The 27701-nt window shown below is 36.7% G+C and overlaps 1 protein-coding gene across 28 annotated transcripts in view; it reads right to left on the minus strand.

The window, feature by feature from the left end:
* The window catches only part of ZNF518A (zinc finger protein 518A), a 65440-nt gene that overhangs the window by 27556 nt on the left and 10183 nt on the right, over positions 1–27701 (minus strand). For 11 of the 28 annotated variants that reach the window (XM_067709866.1, XM_067709870.1, XM_067709859.1 and 8 more), the window contains 4 exons: positions 21849–21996; positions 19070–19121; positions 18411–18534; positions 11677–18269 (listed from right to left, as the gene is read on the minus strand). In XM_067709866.1, coding sequence (XP_067565967.1) covers positions 13672–18141 — 4470 coding nt within the window. In that variant the 5' untranslated portion in view covers positions 18142–18269; positions 18411–18534; positions 19070–19121; positions 21849–21996 and the 3' untranslated portion in view covers positions 11677–13671. The other 17 variants (XR_010935838.1, XR_010935835.1, XR_010935836.1 and 14 more) reach the window with 10 other exon arrangements.

Genomic DNA, 27701 nt, shown 5'->3' on the forward strand with positions numbered 1-27701 from the left:
TATTATTTTTTCTTCAAATATTTTTTCTGTTATCCTTCTTCTCCTCCCCTTCAGGGACTCCAGTTACATGAATGTCACACTACTTGATATTGCCCCATCGTATGGCAGCCATGGAGGTGCACTGTTTGGATCTCCCATCAGGAAAAAATTTGGCATTCAGCTGTAGGAGTGCAATTAGCTGACAGCCTTTAGCTGTTAATGCCTTCAGAATCTGCCTTGGGTTTTGAGCCAAGCCTATGCTCTTCCTAAGCAGCCCTCAGTCTCGCTAATTCTGCCCAACATGGAATTCCTCTAACTAATGGATAGTCTTTAACCTAAAGTATCCATTGAGTTGGCTGAATTTGTCAGTGGTGCATGGAAGTCTGAGGCTTTCTATACCTAATTCTGCTTCCACTCACCAACCTTTTCTTTCACCAGTATCAGATCTGCATTACGGTGTGAAAGCTTTTCTTACTCAATCTTGCTCCATCCCCCAGGCATTACTGTCCAATAAACCTCTTGTACTCCTAATTACATCTCAGCATCTTCTCCCCAGAAGACCCAAATGACAGATTTAGTACCAGGAGTAGTTTCAAGAAAGTAGGCATTAAGATGGCATCTTTGAACCAGATTACTCACCACCCAGTTGACAATAAGGACTCCATCCTTGGGGTATTTGAGGCATGAACCATCCCTGGTACAAAGTGGTGACCCAATTGCTAATCTCCTGCAGTGGGAGAGAAGAAAAAGCTGAAGACCAAACTCAGGATTTAATACAGTTGCTGAACTGCAAAACTATTTTTTTTTTTTTTTGGCCACACTGTGTGGCTTGTGGGATCTTAGTTCCCTGACCAGGGATCAAACCCAGGCCCACAGCAGTGAAAGCACTGGGTCCTAACCACTGGACCTCCAGGGAATTCCATGCAAAGATAATTTAATGCTAAACCAAGACAGGTCTGTCCAACCAAGGTCAGAGTCTTAGTTCAAAAACCCTGAGACCCTGACAGATGGGATGAGAACATCTGGGGATGAATGATGGTAAAACCATCATTAATGGTGAATGCCACCAATTATTTGGCTTCCCAGACTCCTCTGAACCCTCAGAGTCAGCAGAGTTAACCCCTGTCATTAAGAAATAGCATTCTGCCTGTGTGGGAAGACACTGCAGAGGCCTCTCCCCTGCAAGGCAACAGAAATACCCCTCAGGATATGCCCCTACCTTCTGTCCGGGCTGCTAGGCCAATAACTAAAGTTAAGTTGCAGCTTAAATCAGCTATAAATGTGCTAGGCCTGCTGAGGGAGGAAAGAATACATCCTGAAAGAGACTGATGAATTAGGCACCATGTACTGGCAGGAGCTGAGGGAGTACCATGGAACTAGATTTTGAGAATACTTGAGCAAAGAAGCCAGAATATAAGATTGGATAAGGAATAATTTATTAACTTAAAGGCGCTTCTCAGGATACATAATTTAATACTCTGGCAATGACCCTAGGAGATGATGCAAACTCATTGAGTGGCTCCTGGAAGACTAGAAAAAGTGATGACCTTCACTGATTGAGGGTGAAATGCCTGAATTGCTATGGCAGATAGTAGAGGAGAGAATTAAAAGGCTCAGGGAACTGAGCGTGCTGGAGTGGATATATTATGTGAGGGCAGAAGGTCCACCAGAGAATTATGTCCCAAAGGACAAGTGTGATCACCAAGGCCATTAGAAATGCACTGGTAAGAAAGGAGCAAATATCACTAAGAAGTTCACTGGTAGCCCTGTTCTGCTGGCCAGGGCTAATGGTAGCTAGGGCTAATAGTCTAAACCCTGGGACATAGATAGCAGCACTTACATATCAGAAGCCAGGGGGGTCTCAATTATCATAACAAGATTAGGATACCAATCAAGGGGGCTCACAGAGTTGTGGATAAGGCTAACAGAATATGGCATCAATTGAGGCAGAGTATGGGCCAATAAGGGTGCTGCTTTATATATATACACATATATATCCCTCCCTCCCTGCTGCCAGTGTGCTTTTTCCCTATCAGTGGATTAGGGAAGCCCAGTGACAATCACTCTCCTCTGAGTTTCTCAGCCACCTAGCAGGTCACTTTTTGCAGACCAGTTCTGGGCTGTGGCGTCTTCCACTGAGCTTTTCTGCAGCACCCCCAGGCCAGGTTCTGCTAACTGGCTTTATCCCACCAGTTCTCACCAATGAATTTCTCTCAGCCACCCAGTAGGCTCTAGCTTGGCCACACCCTCTATGAGTTTGTCTGCCACTCGGTGAGGAAACTTCCTGTGGACCAGCTCAAGGCTGCCAGCACCTTCCAGTGAGTTTCTTTAACTCTTAGCAGGAGTAGACCAGCTCTAGCTGACCAGCACCCTCCAATGAGTTTCACAGCCACTGAATTGACTATTCCCACAAACCGGCTCAGTCAGGTCTGCACCTTCTAGAAAATTTCTTCACTATCAGCAGCCTGAATGTCCCTGTGGCAGCTACAACCTCTTCAACAAGGCCTGAATCTCAGACTAGGGGTTGGTGAGACCTATTCTAAGTGCTTAGTTTCTTCCTTGCTTATTCTCACTTGTCATTTCTGCATTCCTTAATATCCAATTTTCCCCTTCTAATAGTTAACCAACTTTTACTAGTTGATAATTTTAATGGTATTATTGAGATATAATTAACATACTATAAAATTCACCCACTTAAAACTATACAGTTCAGTGGGTTTGACTATATTGAGTTGGGCAACCGTTACCACAATCTGCTTAGAATCTTCTCACATCAAAAAGAAACTCCATACCTATAAGCAGACACTCTCCACTCTCCCCGAGCTCCCATCCTAGTCATCCACTGATCTAGTTTGTCTCTATAGACTTGCATATTTGACATTTCATATGAATGGGATCATACAATATGTGGTCCTTTGTGACTGCCTTCTTTCACTTAGCCTACTGTTCTCAATGTTCATCTATGTTATAGTATCAGTACTCTATTTCTTTTCATTGCTGAATAACATATTATATAGATATACCATATTTTGTTTATTCATTAATCAATTGATGGACATTTGAGTTGTTTCCACTTTTTGGCTATTATGGATACTACTACCATAAACAATTTTGTTCAAGTTTTCGAGTGGATGTATGTTCTTCATTTCTTTTGGGTATGTATCTAAAAGTGGAATTTCTGCGTCCTATGGCAAATATACTTAACAGTTTGAGGAACACCCAACTGTTTTCCAAAGTGACTACACCATTTTACATCCTGACTAACAGTGTATGAGTTTGTTTCTCTGCATACTCATCAATCGTTGTTATTGTCTTTTCAACTGTAACCACCCTAAAGCGTGTGAAGTAATATCTCATTGTGCTTTGGATTTGTATTTCCCTAATGACTAAAAATGTTAACCATCTTTTCATGTTGTTATTAGCTATTTGTATATCTTCTTTGCAGAAATGTCGATTCAAATCCTTTGACAATTTTCCTTTTATTTTTTGGGCTGCATGGCTTGTGGGATCTTAGTTCTCCAACCAGAGATCGAACCCGGGCCCTCGGCAGTGAAAGCGCAGAGTCCTAACCACTGGACGCCAGGGAATTCCCTCCTTTGACCATTTTTTAACTGAGTTGTTTGTCTTTTTATTATTGAGTTGTAATCATTTATGTGTATTCTGGGTACAATTCCCACATTAGATATATGATTTGAAAGTGTTTTCTCCCATTTTGTGGATTGTCTTGAGTTCTTTGAAACACAAATGTTTTCAATTTAATGAATTTCAACTTATATGTTTCTAATATTTTAATCATTTTATCTCTAACATGTAGGTCTTTGATCCATTTTGAGTTATCTTTTATACATGGTATGAAGGAGTATCTAAATACATTCTTTTGCATGTGGATATCCAGCTGTTGAAGCAGTATATGTTAAAAGATTATTCTTTCCATGTTGAATTGTCTTTTGACATTCTGGTCAAAAATAAATTGATCATTAATGTTTGGGTTTATTTCTGGACTCTCAATTCTATTCCACCAATCTATATGTCTATTCTTACATCAGTACTACATTGTCTTGATTACAGTAGCTTTGTGGTAAGTTTTGAAATGGGGAAGTGTGAGTTTTCCAATGTTATTCTTCTTTTCAAAATTGTTTTGGCTGGTACTTCCCTGGTGGTGCAGTGGTTAAGAATCTGCCTGCCAATGCAGGGAACAAGGGTTTGAGCCCTTGTCCAGGAAGATCCCACATAGCACAGAGCAACTAAGCCCACGTGCTACAACTACTGAAGCCCACGTGCCTAGAGCCCATGCTCCACAACAAACAGAAGCCACTGCAATGAGAAGCCCTCACACTGCAATGAAGAGTAGCTCCTGCTTGCCACAACTAGAGAAAGCCTGCGCACAGCAACAAAGACCCACACAGCCAAAAATAAGTAAATTAATTAATTTTAAAAATTGTTTTGGCTATTCTGTATCTTGTGTTTCTATATGAATTTTAGAATCAGCTTGTCAATTTCTGGCAAAAAGGCAGCTGAAATTTTGACAGGGCTTGTATCAAATCTGTGAATCAACTTGGGTAGTACTGCCATCTTAACAATAAATGCACAAACATGTCATGTTTCTACACTTATTTAGGTCTTCTTTAATTTCTTTCAACAATGATTTGTAGTTTCAGTGTAAAAGTCTTGCATTTCTTCTGTCAAATTTATTCCTAAGCATTTTATTCCCTTAGATGCCAAGTGGAATTTTTTTCTTAATTTCACTTTGATTGCTCACTGCTGAAGTATAGAAATAGAATTGATTTTTCTATTGATCTTGTATTCTGCACCTTTGCTGATCTCTTTTATTAGTTATGAGATTTTTTTTTTTTTTTTTTTTTTTGCGGTACACGGGCCTCTCACTGTTGTGGCCTCTCCCATTGCGGAGCACAGGCCCCGGATGCGCAGGCTCAGCGGCCATGGCTCACGGGCCCAGCCGCTCCGCGGCATGTGGGATCTTCCCGGACTGGGGCACGAACCCGTGTCCCCTGCATCGGCAGGCGGACTCTCAACCACTGCGCCACCAGGAAAGCCCAGTTATGAGGTTTTTTAATGGATTCCTTAGGATTTTCCACACATAAGATCATGTCACCTAAAAATAGAGATATTTTAATTCTTCCTTTCCCATTTGGATGCCTAACTGCCACCAGTACAATGTTTAACAGACACAGTGAGAGTGGACATCCTTTCTTGTTCTTGATCTTAAAGAGAAAGTTGTCAGTCTTTCACCCTTAAGTTTGATGTCAGCAGAGTCCTATAAATAAAAAACCTCATTCCTGGTATCAGAGGGAAACAAAACAGACTTCATTCATAGAGAATTGTAATTATTTGTTTTGACTACTCTGGTGACTTCCTGGAAGATTGGCTATTGCCTGACATGAAGCTGGCAGAGAGATACAGCTGCTACCTAGGGGCCATGTTGAAAACATTGACAGGCAGATGTTTTAGTCGCTGCTGTCTGATGCGACAGATAAAATTTGAGGCGATTTGGTTACGGTTATCCCTAACCAAAAAGCTAGGGAGAAAAGCAATAGGGCTTTGTAAAGCTTTAACATACTCCTGGGAATCTAGAAGGTCACACGCATGCCCACGACTGTGTGTACACTAAGGAAAGACCTAAGAATGCCATAAGCTCTCCTATCTGGCTGACCTGGAGGCTCTGCTGAAGTAAGAAGTGAAGGCTAAGGCAGAGCTGTAAACTGCCTGGCTAAGTGCGGGAGGGTCACCACAAAAACACACACAGTGTCCCTTGGTAAACACTGAGAGACTTTTTCATTCCAAGTATATAAGGAATTCTCTGTCCAATCATTAGCTGACCATTAAGCTAACATTACAGAGACTTTATTGGTGACACATAACAAAGAATAAAGACTTTACAAACTTAGCTCAGAAAAGTTACTAGACAAACAAACAAATACAACAAGCAAAAATGACAACAAACCCTGGAGGGTGTGTGTGGGGAGGTGGAGAACCTGATTTTCAGAGTTGCCGCATTATAATATTTTAAATGTCCTGTTTACAACAAAAAAATTGCAAGGCATGTAAACAAAGAGGAAAGTACTGCCCAGACACACAGAAAAGCAATCAATAAAAATCCTGAAAAAGCCCAGGCACTGGATTTTCTAAACAAAGATTTTAATTTAGCTATTTTAAATATGTTCAAAGAGCTGAAACTATGTTTAAAGAATGAAAAAAAAGTAAGACAATGATGTCTCAACCAAATAGAGAATATAAATAAATAGACAGAATTTATGAAAAGAATTTTTAATTCTAGAACTTTCAATTATAGAGTTGAAAAGTAAAATAACTGAAATGAAAAATTCACTAGAGGGGCTCAGCAACAGATTTGAACAGGCAGAAGAAGGAATCCATGAACTTAAAGATAAGTCAATTGATATTGCCCATGTTGAGAAACAGAAACACAAAAAATGAAGAGAAATGGACAGAGCCTGAGAGATCTGTGGGACACTATCAAGCATAACAGCATATTAAAAAGTGAGTCTCAGGGCTTCCCTGGTGGCGCAGTGGTTGAGAGTCCGCCTGCTGATGCTGGGGACGTGGGTTCGTGCCCTGGTCCGGGAAGATCCCACATGCTGCGGAGCGGCTAGGCCCGTGAGCCATGGCCACTGAGCCTGCGCGTCCGGAGCCTGTGCTCCGCAACAGGAGAGGCCACAACAGTGAGAGGCCCACGTACCGCAAAAAACAAAACAAAACAAAACAAACAAACAAAAAAAAGTGAGTCTCAGAAGGAGAGAAAAAAAAGCATCAGAAAGAATATCTAAAGAAATAAAAACTTCCCAAATTTGATGAAAAACATTAGTCTATCAACCCACAAAGCTTCAAGAACTTCAAGTAGGATAAACTTAAAATGTGCACACAAGGCATATCATAATCAAGCTATTGAAAGACAGAGAATCTTGAAAGCAGCAAGAGAGGTGACTCATCACATACAAAAGGTTCTCGGTAAGATTAACAGCTGATTTCTCATCAGAAACCATGGAAGTCAAACGGCAGTGAGATGACATAGTCAAAGTTCTGCATAGAAAAAACTGCCAACCAAGAATTCTATATTCAGCAAAACTAACCTTCAAAAAGGAAAGAAAAATTAACACATTTTCAGATAAACACTGCTAGCAGAACTGTTCTACAAAAAAAGTTCTTCAGGTTTAAAGGACACTACATAGTAATGCAATTCCACACAAAGAAATACACAACTGATAAATGTAAATACAAATACCAGCATAGGTAAATATAAAAGACAAAAAATACACACATTTTACTTGTAACTTTTCCTCCCTCTCATTTAAAAGAAAAATGCATAAAGCAATAATTATAAATCTACATTGATGGGCACACAATTTATAAAGCTATATAATCTGTGACAATAACAGCACGTGGGGAGGTGGAGAGATGAAGCTACAGAGCAAAGTTTTTATTAATGAAATTAAATTGGTATTAATCCAAACTAGGTGAAATAGATCAGCTTTACAATGTCTTCTTCTAATAAAAACTCGATATATCTTTTGTCTCTTATTTTTTCATTTGTGATTTTGGTGATGACACCAAAGAAGAAGTCTAATAAGGCTTTGACTAAACAAGGGTCATAAATATTTACTTCTGTATTTTCTACTACAAGATTTATAGTTTTTTCTTACATTTAGGTTTATACTCCCTTTTGAGTTAATTTTTGTGTATGTGGTGTGAGGAAGACTGTTTTTCTTCATTTTTATTTTCTGTCTGTACTTCATATTTCACAATTTCTATGTATCTTCAGGTTTGCTGATTCTTCTGCCAGTTCAAATCTACTGTTGAGCCTCTCTAGTAAATTTTTCACCTTGGTCATTGTACTTTTCAACTCAAGAATTTTCATTTCATTCTTTTTTTGTAATTTCTATCTTAACATTTTCCATTTGATGAGACATTGTCAGTATACTTTAATTCTTTAAATCTGGTTTCCTTTAGGTCTTTGAACCTATTTATAATAGCTGCTTAACATTTATCCTACATCTGGTACCCCTCAAAGGAAGTTTCTATTGCCTTTTTCCCTCATATGTCGCACTTTGCTGTTTCTTTGAATGTCTAATTTTATATTGAAAGCTGGACATTTTAGGTAACATATTGTAGGATCTCTGCATACTCCTCGCCCACTCTGGACTTGTTTTTAGTAATTTGGCTAAACTAATTCACCAAGTCTTTTTCCCCTCACAGTATGCACCCTCTGTTGTCACTGCTCAACTTGTTTCCCCCTCATTTTTATCTTTAAGCCTGACTTCCTAGGGGTTGCTTTCAAGTCAACACCACCTAGCAACCAGCCAGATTGATCAAAGGTTGTGCTTAAGCCCCCTGAATCAGTAAGAGATTTACACCCTTTACCATTGGATCTGTGACTTGGAGGCTGCTTTCACTGTTTAGGGAGTTTACAAGATTTGCCCTACATTCAGCAAGTGTTGCTCCTATGCGGTTGCAGCCTTGAGCATGCACACATTCTTTCTGATTACAAAGGACGTCTGCAGTTTTATTCAGACTTTCTCTCTCTCTCTCTCTCTCTCTCATCTTTAAGCTTCTCAGTGATATCTAGTGGTATCACCAGCAACTGTTAGCCTTCAGTTACTGCTAGATGATTGCTCTATTGTTTTCAACAATACTATAGGGTATAAATTGCTCCAGTCTGATCCAGATAAAGTCAGGCCCCAGACAGCCTGTTTACCAAATCTTTGAAGCTCACTCCAACCCTCCCCTGAACAGGACCCCTGTGCCTCTGTGCTATGGAGCAGGTTGTGGGGTGGGGGAATGTTGAGAAACTGGGTCTACATTGAATGCTCCCTGAATACTCCCTGTGGAACACCTGTGCTGGTGGCTGGGGAAGGCATAGGAGGAGACTAGAATGTGCCAAGGTTCACCAGCTGCTGAATGTACATACAATAGTTCTCCTGCCCCAAGAAAGCTGGGAGAGATGTATGCTGCCACATGACTGCCAATCCAACCACAGCAGGTTAAGTCGCTTATAACAGAGCTGTGAGGGAAAGGGGGACTGCACAGTTCTGTAGCTGCCCTGTCCTGATTTTTATACTGCATGAATTAGGAATGGGGCAATGGGCACCACAACCCAGCCGCCACCACCTTATTCAATACAAGCCTTCTGTGGGGCACAAGAATGGAAAATGAGATCTTCTGAACAGCAGTATATTTAACCTTACACCCAGAAACACTGTATTTCTCCCAGTTAGGTTCTGTGGTTTTTCTTTTGGAAGCTTCACACAATTTTTACTTTGTGGCTCTTATTATAAATGGGTCTTCTTTTATTGCCTCCCAAATGATTACTCTTAAGTGTTCAGAAAACTATTTCTCAACGTACTCTCTTGGATTTTCAAAATACTGAAATAAAGTCATTTGCAAATAGTATTTTGGTCTCTCTCCAAGTTTTCATTTTGCTTTCCTACAATAACATAGCAGTAAGTTATGAAATAATTGATGACAGTAGGCACCTATGTTTCACTACTTAATTGAAAGAGGCAATTTGAGTTGCAACCTGAATATAACCTTCACTTTTGGTTGAAGGACTCTAAATTATTAAGGAAGAATTCTTCTTTTAACATATTAAAAATGTTTCTACTAGGCATTAATATTTTTTATAAGTACATTCTTGGCATTGACTAAAATCATGATTTTCAAAATTGATGTACATTAACATTCCTCCTACATTACTCAAGTTTACACTATGATAATTTATGATGTTCACTTTTTAAAGAAAAAAGATTCTTAAACTTGGGGCATTTATTAACAGAAGTCATTTTAGACAGAGAAATAGTCAAAAAATAATTCAAATAAGATTATCAAACACCTCTTCCAAGATATTGGCTACTTCTTGTCTAGTTATTAAAGGAAGCATACTTAAAGCAATGAATACCCAAATCAACAAAGCTGATCCTATTTCAGCTCTCCATTATAGGGAAATTCTTTTGCAAATACTGCACTCTTAACTAACATCCCCCAGCAAGTTTTACCAGGTGAGATCCCCAAGGCACTTTGCTGAAAACAAAGATCGTAACAAATTGCTGTGACAAGGAACAGAGCCAACACCTCAACACAAATGGGACATATCCTAAGTAAGCAGATGTCAATGGTGAAAAGGAATCTTACTAAAAAGAAAAAATCTGAAGTGAGTTGCATGGAATTAATACAACATCCTGTTTTCAGCTAACCTCCATTTCCCCCCATCCTAAAGAATTCCTATTACTTTTTCTCACCAGTGATTTCAAGTCACTAAAAGAACTAGTATCTATTTCTCATCTAACCTGGACATAAATTCTCACAGCAACTGATCTCATTTTTAATCTCTCCATAAATTGCATTACCCTTAGCACACAAAAGACCTATCTACTTCACCCACTAATTATTTTCATTACCTTTACATTCACTTCACTTTCAAACAAATACATCTACCTTGGTTAACTGTATATACATACATTTTAGTTTTTATACTTGTAACTTTTATATAGCTGGTGTATATCACAAAAAAAAAAACTATATCAAACTTCTGTTTTGAATAAAAATCTCAATCTAAAAACCGATCTTTGAGAGAAAGCAAGGGTTGGTAAACCATTTGATGGGCCAAATTTGGCCCACTGACAGGTTTTTTTTAAACAAAGTTTTATTAAAATACAGGCAAACTCATTCATGTGTCATCTATGGCTGCTTCTGCATTATGACAAAGTAGTTAACAACAGAGACTAATGGCCTACAAAGCCTAAGTTATTTGTCTGACCCTTTACTGAAATACCTGACTCCTTAATGAAAACAAAAATTTTTATAAAAAACTATTAGAATTCAACCTGTGCTGAATGCTTAGTATTGAAATTATATTTCAAACTGTAAAAGTTGAACTATTATTTTAAGTGAATGACAAATAGTGAGGCCCATTTCAATGCAGAAGAACAAATAGGAAAAAATGAAAATCTCCTGACCCAGAAGTTGGATTGCAAAAATAACACTAACTCTTCCAGTTGTAATAAGAACTTCAAACTAATGAATATCATATTTTGGAAAGCCATCTTTAGCTAACTTTCAGCCAGAAGGAAAGAAAGGATAGAGGGTTTTATTTTCAGACTTTCTGCTCTGGCAATAAAGAGGCTCCAAGCAGGCTTTCCTCCTTCAGAATAACCTAGTTTAAAAAACAAAACAAAACAAAAAAACTCATAAAAGGTATCAACTAGAGTATCTGGGGCATGAAGCTTTTTAAAATAGCTTTTAAAACCTTAAGGCAAAAAGTATGTATCTTGACATTAGATTTTTTTTTTTTACTGGTATGGCTATTCTGAAATGTATTTTTATAGTGCTGCAAACATTGGCAAGACAGTTCCTTCTCTCTCCTCTATTCACAGAAGGTGATGCATCATAATAGATCTAACCATAACAGAGCAACATTTCAGTTTTACTGCCATTAGGGTACTGAAGAACATAAGCCTCTCTGTGGCTTTTCTTACCAGCATAGTTAAATTATAATATATGTTACCCTTCTCAAACAAAATCTCAAAATTTCACCTATAATTTCTGGGGAATAAAATCCCAAACTTCATTTTGCATTCACTAGCATTAAAAAAAAAAAAAAAAGCTTTGAAAACTAAGTATTTCCCACTAGAATAAAATTCCCATTTGACTTCATCATAGTAAAAAAAATTATGTAAACACAAACTTAAGATAAATTTAATTGAAGAAGACATTCGGTACAGATTTTAACAATGCTTACCATTCTTTAAACACCATATACATTATTAATATATACCGTATATTTCCAATCAATTCCGTTCTTAGGCTCAATTTAAGAAACACAATTGTAACAGGTTTTATACAAAAAATACTTCACTTCTAAGAAAGTAGACAAACTGCACAAAAACAGTACATGTATAATGTGCATAGCAAGATAGCTTGAAGCATCTATGTATGGCTTTCTTTAAAATAAAATTATTGGGGGAGTGGGCCCATTTGGGACCTAATGTTACAGTTGACGTATGTAAACTGTTTCACATCTTTTAGGCACTTGCTAACAATAGTGTTCAATCCCTGAAAACTGAATTTATCAAAAAAAAGAAATTGTACATCTGAAATGAAAACCAAAAAAATAACATGGGTAAAGTCTTACATATTCCTTTTAAATTAAACGACAAGTTTTATTAGTGCATGCACAGAACTAAATTGAAAGAAAATAAACTTTTTATGTCAAAAACTTTCTGTGCAAAATTTACATAACTGAAAGGTACAAAAATATGTACAGGTTTTAAATTCTTTGTTATATACAGAAAAGGAGCCCTGAAGTTTTCAATCAATGAAAATGTCATAACACTAGTAGTAACAATGTAACAAAAATTATATAGTATGTACTTTTTTAATACAAGAACTCCATTGTCCAATGGTCCAACAAAATTTGATTCAAACTTACAAAGTGGGAAGTTTAAATTGATGATTCTGTTGTCACGAAAATATTCATTTTAAAACTCTACCTGTTGGGCATATCCCTTCGGAATCTGTCCTGAAGTGTTATGCACTGTCACTGAGTCCACTATTAATGCTTCTTCAATTTCCAACTGCAAACAATCAGTAATCTGCTTTGGGTTGTCAGTCATACTGAGAAGTTGCTAACAAAAATGGTTTGTCCCAATGTGGACATGTTCAGACACTAATAATAAACACAAAAGTATGATTTGCTTTGCTAATCTTACTTCAAAATATTGTTTCTGAGGAATAATTTTTAATTTTCAAGAAAAGCCATTCCCTTGGAAGTGCTTCTATGTTTCACTCTTTTTAAAGGGATGGCAACCAAGAAAAAAATTGGCCACTTGGTTTATGAGGGGACAAACAATTTAAATCAAATAAACATAGTTCTGTGGAAGGGAATCACTGGGGAATATAACCAAATTCAAAAAAATGTTCAAGTTCTTTAAATGAACTTCAAACTAGACAAAGAGTTTAATTCTTCTCTCGAGATTGCCCATCTACTGCAACGCTTGAGAGCCATTTAGAAAAAGAAAATCACCTTGGAAGGGTGTTCCAATCAATGACATGTAACACAGCTTACAAGGAAAAAAGATCTGCTTGTCAAAAACTCTTATCAACCATCATATGAGGTGTAACTGTAGTGAGTTAAATGTACCCTCAAAGGAGCTTAACTACCTTCAAAAGAACTACATTTTGCAGATGTAGAGTAAGTTCTTTACCCAAGTTCTCTTAGAGTATCTTCACAAATGATGAGAAACTCCTTCAGTTCCATAATGAAAGAGCTCTCAACCTCTTCAGGGGAGCTACAGTTATCAGAATCATAAGGCTGGTGGAAGAAGAGAGGGAATGGGGCTGTCACCTGTTACTCTCTACTAAGAGTCACTAAACTCGGAAAACTGTTTTATCAAAATTTTTAGCCCTAACTTCCCGAGAACACATTTTAAAAAATTAAATCAAGGTATATCTGTGCTGATTAGTTTCTTTCAAAACTTACATGTGCACTGACAGCATTTTCAAATATCACACTAAAACTTTTGCTCTTCCATGGAAATATAGTCAACTTTTAAATGTTTAACTTCAGGTACTATATTGAAGTAAAAAATGTCTGCATTAGTAATTCAACCCACTATTTTCTTCTAAGGTACTTTTACTTTTCTTTTCCTTGGTAATTACAGTAAATTATTCTAACATGTTCCAATCACGAGTAGCTTCCATTAAATGTCTCTGACCATGACCAGCCCAAGCATCCTGATTGTCAAATACTCTACCACAAAACCAACAGTTAAATTTAGCCTTCAGAACATTTTCAGAGGTAGTTTTCACAATCTGGTAATTGTTTTTGCTTGTCTTTTTGAGAGTTAATTTTAGCACAAATCTTTCTTTCACAGAACTAACAGGTTTAAATGTTTTGTGCCTCTTGGGAAAATCATTGTAAGTTGTTTTAGAAGGGTTATAACAAACTGGTTTCAGTAACGCACTGATAGTTCTTTTTGACAATGAAACCTTAAGTACACGTCCATTAAATTTAGCAATAGTTTTCATTACATTTGCTACTTCTGGGGCATCTGCATCAGGATGATTCAAAACTACAACTGGTTGGTTTCTCCTAGGACATTTCACAAGCTGTTTGGAACTGAAGGGGAAAAGCCGCAAAGTTCTGACTGAATCTTTTGAAAGCCTAGGTCTGCTGAATCCGAATGATTCATGGACATCTTCAGGCTTTGCTTTTTCTTTACACTTTCTGTGTAATGCTTTTTTTCTTGGAGGTTCTTGGTAACTATCCCTACACTTGCGTTTACAGTTTCTGTTTCTAGATACAAAGGAAGTTTCAGAATCTTTACTTCTTTCATGAGTTTTTATTCTTGAACATTTCTTTTTCGAAGTCTTTTTCTTACTGAAGTTTCTCTCAATTCTACAATTTGTTTTACACCGTAATACCCTGGCCTCTGAATGGTCAGTGATACCTATTGGTTCCTCAGAAGATTCTGGGCATGTTGCAGTAGAAGTTATCACAATTTCATTTGCTGGCATCATATCATCTAGTAATAAGGGTAAGGCATCTCTAGAAGATTCTGGCTCTTTCTGCTCTCCTCCTATAGACTGATTAGATGGTACATTGTCTTTCTGCAATGAGGACGCAGAGTTGCTTACTGACAGATTATTAGCAGCAGTCACATTTAAAACAGGGTTAAAAATTTTCAGCAATATTTTTTGTGGTGTTCCTTCAGGTTTCTTTGGCTGTATATTTTTATAATAAGTACTATTCTGGACTAATTTAGACTTAAGCAGCTCAGTCTTATTTGGCATCACACACTTTAAAAAAACAGCTTGTTTGCCATCAGGCAAAAGAGTGTAAAGAGGTGGTTTTGGAAAAATCTTGTTCTGCTGTTTTACTGAATCTGAGATATTCAACTTAGTGCCCTGATGCTCAGATACTGTATTAGGAGCAGGAACACCTTTCACTGAAGAACTTGCTGGCGTTTTAATAATGTAAGGGCCTTTTAATGACAAAGTATTTTCTGAGCTACTTTTCATGCTCAAACAGCTGCCAATGCTGGAACAAAGTGCAGGGGTTAGACAATTACTGTTTGGTTCTACTTTTAAAAAAGGTGTTCTGCAAGGCTCCTTACTTGTAGTTCCACAAGCTTGAGCATTCTCAGTTTTGACAGCAGAAACACCTTCAAGTTTCCCATTATTAAATGTTAAAATCATCCCAGGTTTCTTGTTTAAAAGGAGAGAGGCAGGGACACCTTGTGTATTAACCAATGGAAGTGGTCTTCCTGAAACATGTAATGTAGGCTTGTTAGCAACGTGCAATGGTACAAAAAAGCCTTTTGGAGTCTGAACAAAGATAGCCTTTTTTGGTTCTGAATTTACAAGTGGACTCTGCACATACAAAGAACCTACATTTTGCGTAGTGGCTCGTAGTTTGTCTTTTACAAGCTGCTGTGTAATTATTGCATCTGACTGAGTCTTAAGTAATGTGCCAAAACCAGAAATTCTAGGAGTCTTCTCTGAATCTCTCACATCTTGTGACATTGACAACATTTGTTTTTCTTTTCCACTAAATTTTAAATTCAGATAATTTGTAGCCACATTAATCCCCATATTACCAGATGGAATTGGAAAGAAGCCTTGTACTTTCAAGTCTTTTGAAGATTCAACTATTTTGTCTTCTCCCTCATGTTTCTGAAATGACTGGTCACAATGAAGCGGCAGGTCTTTATCTGGAGTGTTACTAGAGTCTTGTTTTACATCAGGTTTTGCTTTTAATACATCTTGAAGTAACTGGTTTATTTCAGGTGGCAAAAGTTCTGACGCCTGTTGGCTCTGGAGAGAGAAAACAGATGTAATTCTAGGCATCATAGGTGATTCAACACTAGAAACGTCATCCCATTTAGGCTTTTCAGTCATGCTCTCTACATTCTGATTTTCATTAGTGTATAGGTTCTGCCCATCAATGTTTCGTCCTTTTTCTAAAACACACTGTTCTTCAATTTCAGCTTGTGCTTTTAAAGTTCCATCTTTAGTATTTAAACGACTAATAGATGCTAACAGGCTATCTGGGTTTGAGCTCTCCTTCCTCACTAGTGATAAAACTGACTCACTTATTGGCTGTTGAACTGCTGTCTTGCTTGATGAAGATTCTCTTTGAGGGTTTTCACACACTGCTGTCCCTGAAAACCTATGACGTTTATTAGAATTATTCACTTTTGAGTAATTATGAAAAGGTAATGATCCTTGGTTGGAAGATTCAACAGGTAACTCAGAGTTGACATAATTAATGCAATAGTTATGCATATCTCCACTGTTGTATGAGTTTGGTTTGGTAGTACAGGTGACTTTATCTTGACTTTTAATGGCACTACCTGATACCTCAGGGTGACACTGAGTAATATGACTTCCCCATAAGTCAACATTCTCTCTCGTTTCTACTTTTGTGGTCAAATTCACCGATGCTGTGCTCAATTCTGATGTTACTGGCAAAGGAGAAACACTTTTTCCATCATCCATTGCTGGAAGCATATTACTTGTTTGAGATAGCAAAGCCATTTCTTTTTCTGAAGTTACCTTCCCTGAAAGTATAGGAGATGAAGATGAAAATGGAGTAGCTGCTTTCATGTAAACTGTGTCATTTAACTCAGTTGTTATTCCTGTTAAAAATGCAGTAGTGTCCAAAGTCTGGGGTTGCAAAATTGCAGTATTGTCCCTTACAGCACCTGACTGTGAGCCTGGTGAATATAAATTCTGTTTATTGGTAGGCAACAGTTTTATTACAATATGTTGTTTTCCATCCACCATCTTAAAGCCCATAAACTTAGCACTGTAGTTAGCAGGAATTGTTATTCTATTATTTTTTACCATTAACACTGTAGGTCCTTGTACAGCAGTCTTCAAGAAACCTGAAGTAGAATTTGATCCCTCTTCAGCTCCGTTACATTGCCCAGTGGACAGAAGAGTTGGCTTTTCTGACTCTGACTCAGCAGGTTTATCATTATTCTCACAGTATAGTCTTTCATCCTTTTCTTCATTTATATGTTCCTGAACAAGATGGCTCTGGTCTTCAGATTTAGCCTGTGTTTTGTTCACTTTTTTAAGCACTTGAGTGTTTCTTTCTATACTTCTGTCACTTCCATTGTTGATTTTCTTACGTTTCCAGAATGTCTTCCTTGATGCACCTATTTTATATCTTTTCAATATTAGTTTAAGTCCTGCTGAAGTCTTTGCCATCCTTTTTTCATATTTGTCTTTTTCCAGTTTTTCTTTCGCATATAAATGTTCTTTGTGCAAAGTTATAACATGTCTTACAAGGTGCTCTCTCCTGGTAGCACCATAGCTACAATATTGACAAGTGAAGGGAAACGTACCAGAATGAATATGAAGGTGCTTCTGAAGCTCTCCTTTGGTTAAACATATATAATGGCATTTACCACATCTATAAAGGATTTCGTTATGTCTATGTATGTGCTGAACAAATGTGCCAACATCCTGGGTGGAGAATTCACACTTTTCACATTGAAAATTACCATTTACACAATGTGTGGATGAAAAATGCTTTGTCAAGTCTAATAAAGTATATAAATTCTCATTGTTACAAATGTCACATTTTACTAAAGTAATTCTATGGGTTCGTCTATGTTGTTTGAATACCTGGAAGTCGTTTGCTGAAAAACTGCACATTTCACAAGGATATGAAGGTAATTCACCACGGTGCCACATTTGGAAGTGTTTCTGCAAATCATTTGGGCTATACCGAGTACTATCTCGGCACTTCAAACAGTTGAAGTTGAGTATTTTTGCAGACATTTTTATACCTTCTTCTTCAACTCTCTCAGACTTATGGAGTAACATACACTCCTCTACACAGCTTACAGTCTTTATACCGATAGATTTTCTTGCAGTCTGTGGTTTATGCTGAAATAATTTTCTGTATTTGTCAACTTCATGTTTCAATAGGACCTCATTTGGAATATTTATCTTCGGCAAAACAATTTTCACATTTTTTAGTTCATAATGAAAACTACTTTCTGAAATTTTTGGTTTAAGTACTGATCTGATAGTATCAACTCTCTCATTTTTCACATCATAATCTCTTTTTAAAGTATTCTGTTTTTCATCAAAAAATAAATGTTTCTGTTCAGATGGCATGATTTAACCAAAAATATCCCAATTTCTTTTTTTCCTGCAAACTCTTGAAGTTACTTGTAATTTGAACAGGAAACAATACTGTGCCGAGACATCTTCAAAATACCAGGACTTTTCCCACATTAACTCACCTAAAATCAAACAAAGAACTGAAATTTTCATCACAGAAGTATCAGTAAAATTCATATTTTAAGTTTATTTTGGCACAAAGCAAGAATGTTGATCAAACAAAAGACAGAAAAGACCTATTTAGTATTTTAAGAACAGCTTACCAAGAAGTAATAGTCTGAAGTAGAAATGACACTAATCTGGATCTCAGGAAATACAAGCTTTACTTCCAGCTCTGCTCTGTAACACTGGGTAAGGTTTGACTTCTCTGCACCTCAGTTTCCTCATCTAAAGAAAACCACAATTGGATATGCACCTTTAAGCTCTAAGATTTTATATAAAGTTGATACTACAGTTTTTAAACAGGATTTTAAAAATCTCAACAAGAGAGCCCTATAAACTTAAGTTCCACTGACACACATGGTTCCAATTGTACATATATACCATTAACTTTCTCAATTACTTAGTTGACCCTATAGCTATTACCTTGTGAGAATTTCAACAGACTTCTCTGCAGATTTTCTACTTCCCTAGTGCCTCAGGGATAATTTACGTTTAAAATAAAAGTTTCATTCACCTAAACAACAATAACAAAAAGACATTGCCTGCTGTCTCAAGTTAGCATTAATAACTGGTAAAAAAAGAAGAAATTAAAAGGAGCAACACATTTCCCTGGGGTACTCCTCAGTCTAGCTACTACTTCTGATTCCCTACCATTTTGGCTTTTTTTGTCCCTAGAACTAAGTCAGGTGGCAGCAAGGCAAGCCCTTGGCAGATTAGAATGTACCCATTACTAGCTGCCTCCATTAATTCAAACACTTACTGGTTTGTGTTACTCTAGACAAGTCTCAATCTCTGTGTTTTAGTTTCTTCATCTATAAAATGAAAAAAAAAAAATTAGTATTTCCCCTACCCCTTTCACAGGGTTGTTGTAAAGATTAAATGAGGACACGTAAGTAACAGAATTCTGTAAAGTACTATATAAACTGTAGCTACCACCATTACTGTATGTGATCACCATGTATGAGACATTATGATTCAAGGTGCAGAGGAACAGAAAACAGTAGAGTTAAAAAGATGTGACAGGGACTTCCCTGGCTGTCCAGTGGTTAAGACTCCATGCTTCCACTGCAGGGGGTGCGGGTCTGATCCCTAGTTGGGGAACTAGGATCCTACATGCCACACAGCAGGGCCAAAAAAAAAAAAAAAAAGGATGTGACAATATATTGCTGAGAATGGAATCTGACTACTGAAGGTTCAGTAGTAAATATATCAAGCAGTACTACATTTTCTTACTTTCATGGTCTTAAATATGTATATGAGTAATAGATACAATTAGGTAAGCTAAAAAAATAAAGTATAAATCACATTAAGCTTCATCCATGTCTATCCAAAGGTCTCACCTCTAAACTTCAATTAATCTAAGTAACTAGGAACTTCACTGTTTTAAAAATCCCTTCTGAGAGAATAAAATTAAAAGTTAAATTACTTTACATTACTACTAAGAGGCCCTTTGAATATTTCTCAAACTTAAAACTTTTGGTTGGGTCTAAAAAACACCTTCAATATTTTTCAAATATATATATGCTGACTTGAAAATAAATTCATTAGAAGGGTATGAGTTTACTGACAAAAAATTTTTTTACATACCATGCCTAATACAGTAAAAAAAATATTAAATTTTTTACTATATTATTTAAAGCTAAATGTAAAGACGTTTTCTTCAAAAGTAAGAATAATAATAAATGGCTGGAAAAAAGTTCAATGATACCTGGTGGATACTTCACACCAACTGAGAAGATTCTCTACAGAGTATCACATTCTCAACAGTGAGTGACAAGCATCATGGTCATCTATGGAGTTTACACCATACCAGAATCTGAGGGTGGGGCTCAAATATGTGAAACTTTTAAAGCACATTAAGTAATGATTCTTCCACATTTGGATACCATATTGTGGTCACTCCAGACTATCCATACCCAAGCTTTTGTATTTCTATATATAATCAAGAGAAGTCTGTATCATAGGTTTCATTACAAAAGGCAAATTGCTTCTTATAGTAATATTATGTTTCCAAAAATGTATAATGCTAAAAAATTACATATTTTGATAATATTTCTAAATACCATCAACTTCATTTCAAAATACCTATATAATTTAAAATTTTTCTTAGAAGAAAACACATATCCCAAAGTTTGACAACCAGTGTGATTTAAATAACTTCATCAACTAATACTTACTAAAAAAATACCTACTATAAATGTGTTGCATTTTGATGAGTGCTATGGAGAGATGCAAAAACATGGTCCCTACCCTTAACTGCAGCTCGCAATCTAAAGGAAGAGGCAGGACAAATAAGTTAATATACTGCTTATTCAGAGTTGATCATCCAGCAACCTTAAGCTTCTAATACAAAAAAATAGAAAATAGTTAAGTAGGATGCATGGCAGCCAAAACAGACGCCACAGAGTTCACCCATTAGTGTACATGCCCCTTCCTCACATACAAAACAATGCTGAAGGGCTTCCCTGGTGGCGCAGTGGTTGAGAGTCCGCCTGCCGATGCAGGGGACACGGGTTCGTGCCCCGGTCCTGGAAGATCGCACATGCCGCAAAGCGGCAGGGCCCGTGAGCCATGGCCGCTGAGCCTGCGCGTCCGGAGCCTGTGCTCCGCAACGGGAGAGGCCACAACAGTGAGAGGCCCGTGTACCGCAAAAAAAAAAACAATGCTGAAAAAAGGGACCACCTCATTAAGAAATCCACTTAGCTTTTACTTAAGTCTGATAACTGCTAATTAACTGATGTTGAATGTCATTATTTTTTATATTTAATGTATGGCATATATAATGAAGCTTTAAGAGAGTTTGTGCATTTTAGGTATTTTGGGGTTTATTTGCCCTCAAATTTTAAGTTTGGAGAATGTGTTTTATTTTTTTCAACCTGTTTTATGTGGAAGCAATCAAAGATGACACCTGGTAGCAAATTATACTACGGTTGCCATCTATGGGGGGGAAAAGATGTGTTCCATTAAAAAAAAAAAAAAGGAAAGAAATTTTATTATAATTTTAATCTTCCAACCTATTAGCTAATGCTATTTTCACTACAGACCAATCTCTACACCCCACCAACAAGGATTACTGATTTTAAATCTCCTACTTAAATTACTGCCTTACATATATGTATTATTATCTCATAAGACTTGAAAAACATCTCATCAAGCCTTAAAATAATACTATTTGTTTAAAGTATGACTGGCCCTTTAAAGTAACCCAGAGTTTGCTGCATCAAGATAGCAACTCAAGCCATTTGATTTTCTCCCTCTCCCAACTGAAACACAAACCAAAAAATATAATTAAAACAAATCCTACAAAATGGCAAGAAACTAAAACACATTCCACAGCTATGCCACAAGGTGTTTGGAAAGAAAAGGTCCAGAGAGAGAAGAGTGAAAACAAATGCTGATCAAGCAGCACTTTTAAAGCACCACTTTTAAACAGGAAGCACACTAGGAGACATTCATTCAACCAATATTCAATGAGTATCTATCTATTATGCCCTAAGTAAAAAAGTAACAAGTCCACCCACTCCCTCTCCTAAACATACCTTGTGAGAGAAGTGAGGGCTTGAGAGGAAGCTTGTGTGAAGCCCTTTGGGGTGACAGAAGGCTCAGGCTGAGGTATGGGAAGAGAATGAATCCAGGGCTTTGAGCTGGGTCCAGAGACCAGACACAGTTGGGGGTTGCTAGCACCAGCTGTCAGGAGAGATGTAAAGAAGACATCATTTCTGAACAAAGATACATCTTCCTAAATCCATGGCCATCTTGTTCTGTTTAAGAGTGCTGCCTTTTCTCAATGTAAGTAAATTACTAACTCTAAGCTGTCAGAAGAAAGTTACATTAACTTTCTCCACTTCATCTAACCAACTACGAAAATCTTGGTTTATTCTCCAACAATACATCTCAACTCCCAATGCCATCAAAAAAGATAAGCAGGCAGAAACATCACTGGATGCAGCAGCTCAAAAAAGGGAAAATAATCTGAACACTCAGAGAAACCTCTCACCCATTCTCTCAACCAGCAGTGAAAACGAATAACTACAATGAAAGTTACTGGAGGAAAACGGAGAAAGCTTAAAAAAAAAAAAATCAAGTAGTGATTGGCAATGTCACTAAGACCTGAGCTAGTATACTGAGAAAAACAAAAAACAAAAATAAAACATACTGCCGGGCTTCCCTGGTGGCGCAGTGGTTGAGAGTCCGCCTGCCGATGCAGGGGACACGGGTTCGTGCCCCGATCCGGGAAGATCCCACGTGCCGCGGAGCGGCTGGGCTTGTGAGCCATGGCCACTGAGCCTGAGCGTCCGGAGCCTGTGCTCCGCAACGGGCTAGGCCACAACAGTGAGAGGCCCCCACACAGCAAAAAAAAAAAAAAAAAAAAAAACATACTGCCATGAAAGGGAGAACAAAGTAGATGGGGGAGAAATAATGGTTTTGAAAACAGGAGAAAAAAATTACATGGAGTTGTTGCTTTTTTTGTTTTAAAGCCTTGAATTTTCAAAACCAAAGGCTCCCCAAAATGCCAGGCAAGATTATTAGTGGGAAAATATAAAACTCAGTATCTAAACTTATCCTAGTAAAATGTTTGAATTAAAAAATAAAAATGAAATTTTACCAAAAAAGAGTGGAATGGGAATTACCTAAAAAGATATTCACAGTACCAACTTTAATCAGACATCAATATTAATCAGACATTTTACTCACAATTCGAAACACTAGAAGACAATGAAATAACATTTATAGAGTTCTGAGGGAAAATAATTAACCCAAGAATTAATTCTATACCCAGGAAAACTCTCATATGGGAGGGAAAAACACAATTTTAGATATGCAAAGATTCAGAGAATATACTACATATGCACTGTTTCTAGGAAAATTTTTAATACTTCAGCAAAAACCAAATTTCAGTCAGAAAAAAAAAGAACTAAAAAAAATAATGTGATATAAAAGAAATATCTGTCAATAATAACATCTACAAAAGAGAAATAAATGTAAATAGTTTGTAAACACAGTTAAGAAAGCAGAAGAGACTGGAGAATAGGAACATCTGCAAAATGACAAATATATAAGAAGCCCTTACAGAAAAATTAACGATGGGAAACAGAAGAGGTGACAATAGCAACAAAATTCTAGATACTGGAAAGGAGATAAGTAGTAAATGACCTTGCAGACTCAAGAAAACAATCCCAGGCAGACAGTGCAAACTAAGAACTAACCCATTTTATACTCTGAATCTTCAAAAGACTTAGGAACTGGCAGCACCAAGTCACTCTGAAATGGGAAGAAGAAAGGAGGAGGAAGATAAAATAAAGAGAATTTTGGAGAAAGCTGCTTGAGTTTTGGTTAGATGCTAAGATTCTCTTCCCCACTCCATCAAGCTAGGTTACTGCTGTTCCCCAACCACAGCAGAAGTCTGGAGGTTATTCTCTGCATAAAGTAAAACAGAATCTTTGAAATACAGGATACCAGACACAGCTGAGAAAGTGGGTACCACACCAAAAAGAAGAGGATTAAGTGACCATATACATATGAGACACAAACCCCATGCCATGCCCCAGTTGGCTCCTAGGCTAAAACAGGGCTACTAAAAATGTGGTTTGCTGATGATCCATGAACCATTTGTCACCAGTCCATGACAAGATTTGTACAGAAACTGAATAAGCATTTAGAAACTGTAACAGCACTTTTACAGTGTTAAGTTTATGTCTGTTGAATCCAACAATAAAAATTTGGGCTTGTTTTGCATGCTTTCTTTTTAAAATTTCATTTTCTTTTTTGTTTTTTACCATGCTAAAAATCATTTTATTTTTCGTTCGATAAACATTGTGCATGGATTTCCTATAAAATTTCATTTTCTAGAAATAAAGGCACTACAACATACTGATGGGAATGTAAGCTGACAGAACTTTCATAAAAAACAGTTTGTAAAATATATGTATTTATTATAAATATTATAATAATTTTTATAAAATAATATAAATATAAACATATCTACATCTACATATATGCTGGGGGAGAAAGTACATTAACTTCCAGTTCACTCCTAGAAATCTATCCTAAAGGTAATAATCAGATGTTCACAGAAGCACTGTTTACAAAATCACAAAATTAAAAATAACTAAAAGCCCAGCAATAAATACGGTATTTCTATTCAATGGAATATTCTTCAATTTTAAAAGCAACATTGTAAACCCACATTTATTAACAGGAAGAGATCCAAGACACATTAAGTGAAAAAAACAGAATTCAAACAGTAGACATGTTAGGATTTAATTTGTTCAACTATTAGATGGGTAGAAAATAGATGGATAAACAGACACATGGTCCCCTACAAACTCTCAGTAAGAAGTCAAGAACATACACACAAAAAATGTTTATAGTGATTACTGGTTATCCTTAGGTCAGTGTTTCTTAAAATGTTATCCTTGGATTACTATGACCTCCACACTGGCATACGTCCTTATCATAGCACAAGCAAATAGCTTACATTTGGATGTAACAAGAATGACAATCTCTTTGTCCCTAGACCACACTATTATGAAGCTTTATCAAAAAAAGTGGCATGAATCCATGAAACTTTTGTAATTCTCAAACAAAGCAACTGACTTTGTGGTAAACCAACTAAGCTTTTCCTGAACAAACTCAAAATAGTAAACTTGACACCAGTACAAAATTGAAGAATGTTGACACTAAAGGTGGACAAGAAATTAAAACAAAATAGGTATTATTCAACGCTGTCCTCCCCTTATCAACACACAGGTACCCAATTACACTGTAACAGCTACAAAGCTAATGGCAAACATAATACTCAAGAGAATGAAGAACTATGCTATTAGATGTCACTATACCTCATAAATTCATGCTATGAAGAGAAATTTTTTAATTTAACAATTAATTTGAAAGCCATGAGGTTATTTAAAAAATAAGTAAAAAGAGAGTTGGCACCACCAGAATAGCAGTTATGTATGCACTGCTGTTAAACAAATAAAAAGTTGTATGTATTTTATACAGAAAACAAATAGTATTCAACTAATAATACGATTCCTGATCTTGGTACATTGTTAAAAGAAAGAATAAAAATTGTAACATCAATCTAAATTTGACTTTTTTTTTCTATACACTATATAAAGAAATAAATAGCAAGTATAATGTTGAACTGTTTTTGCAGTAGTTAAGCATATAATTCTTTAATAAAGTACTGGCTTTGATCTGACAAAATTGTATTTATTCTTATTTTCTTTTCTAGTGTTCTCATTAAGTTTTGGTATTGGTATTATGAAGAATTTGTAAAATGAACTGGGGTACCTTCCATCATTTAATCTGCTCTTGAACAGTTCACTGAACATGAGACTTGCCTGCTCTTTAAAATTACACAGACTGCACCAACACACCATATGGGTCTGGTACCTCTTTAAATTTTAGACTTACAATCTTTGTAAGTTCTTCTACGGTTTCTGGGATCTTTGGGTTTTCTACTGCTTAAATCACTTTTGGCAATTTATGTTTTCCTTGAAAAAAAAAAGCAATTTCCTTCACATTTTCTAAGTATACCTCCATAAACCTTACTTTTAACAATCTATCCTACAGAAATAAAAGCACAACATAGAGATATGTATCAGTAGCACTTAAATGTCCACGAATAGGAAAATGATTAAGTAAATTATGGAATATCCACATGAAAACAATATAAAGAAAGAGGTATATGTATTGAATTGCCTTGGAAAGATATTTATTGTGAAATTTTTTTAGTTTTCAAAAAAGGAAGTTGCAGACTAAGGCATGTAATATATTTTTAAATTAGCAGGAAAGAGCCTTGTTTTTATGTCAGAAGCAAAGATCCTATGAGTACATGTTTGTACATAGACAAATTTATAGATATCCTTCAAACTACTGATAACAGGTTAATTTATTTTAAAGGAATGACAGCATGGCACAGCAAAAACAAAATAAAATAAAACAAAAACAAAAAAACAAACAAACCAAAACAACAGGGAAAGAATCATCAGATCTCATAAGAACCTTGACTGAAACCAAGAAGGCAATGTCACTACCACAAGTCTTTACTGAGGCCTGCCTGTATATTCCTGCCCTTGAATTCTAGGAAATTCTGTATCCTTAACATAATTCCCCCTTTTCAGCTAACATTAGCTTAAACTAGCTTAAGCTAGTTTTATTACTTGTAACCAAAGTTTCTTTCTTTTTGTTTTTTTTTAATTGGAGTATAATTGCTTTACAATGTTTTGTTAATTTCTGCTGTACAAGGAAGTGAATCAGCTATATGTATACATATATCCCCTCACTCTTGGACCTCCCTCCCATTCCCCATCCCACCCAGCTAGGTCATCACAGAGCACCCAGCTGAGCTGCCTGTGCTATACCACAGGTTCCCACTAGCTATCTATTTTACACATGGTGGTGTATTTATGTCAAATCTAATCTCCCAATTCATCCCACCCTTCCCTTCCCTCCCTGTGTCCACACGTCTGTTCTCTACGTCTGCATCACTGACATTAAGTTAATAGATCAATGTTGACTGTGTTTATTTCACAGAAAGGAAGGTTTTGTGATGATCCTTTAAAGAGTTAAACGACTTAAACATGTAAGAAATGAGGAAAGGTTATCTAGACTAGAAAAAAAGAAATATTAGAAGAACTGCAGGATCTAGATCACAGACAGAATGGCAAGGTTAAGTAAGAAGACTACAGAGGCGGGCTTCCCTAGTGGCGCAGTGGTTGAGAGTCCGCCTGCCGATGCAGGGGACATGGCTTCGTGCCCCGGTCCAGGAAGATCCCACATGCCGCGGAGCGGCTGGGCCCGTGAGCCATGGCCGCTGAGCCTGCGCATCCGGAGCCTGTGTTCTGCAACGGGAGAGGCCACAACAGTGAGAGGCCCGCGTACCGCAAAAAAAAAAAAAAAAAAGAAGACTACAAAGGACAAATTTGAACTTGAAATGAAAGGTAACAAGGAGCCATCCATATTACTTTATGAGCATAGAGTTATGAAAGCAGTACTTTAGAAATAGTATTAGAATGCTACTAGACAGCAAGATATATTGGAGAAAGAGAGTAAAAATAGAAGTGAGAAAACTAAGAGGACTAAGTGACAATCCAAACAAAAAAGTGAGGAACCAGAGAACTGGCAGTGTTAGCATATGTTAGGAATCACACAGTAGGTACAGAGAAAGTTTTTAAAAGATGATTCCCAGAATAAAATGCCAAGGATAGAGACTTAGAGTGAATCAAAAAGTGCCATTCCTGGAGAGTTTTTTTTGCTTTCTACAACAGAGTTTTGTTTTGCTTTAAAAAGCAAAAACATTCTACAGTGTTCAGCTTTAGTGGAAAGGTATAAAAAGAATCTATGTGCTAACTCACAACGTTCTAGTTGCTCAAACATTAAACAAA

This window comes from Pseudorca crassidens, chromosome 16 (genome assembly GCF_039906515.1).
Source record: "Pseudorca crassidens isolate mPseCra1 chromosome 16, mPseCra1.hap1, whole genome shotgun sequence".
In the NCBI taxonomy this organism is placed as follows: domain Eukaryota; kingdom Metazoa; phylum Chordata; class Mammalia; order Artiodactyla; family Delphinidae; genus Pseudorca; species Pseudorca crassidens.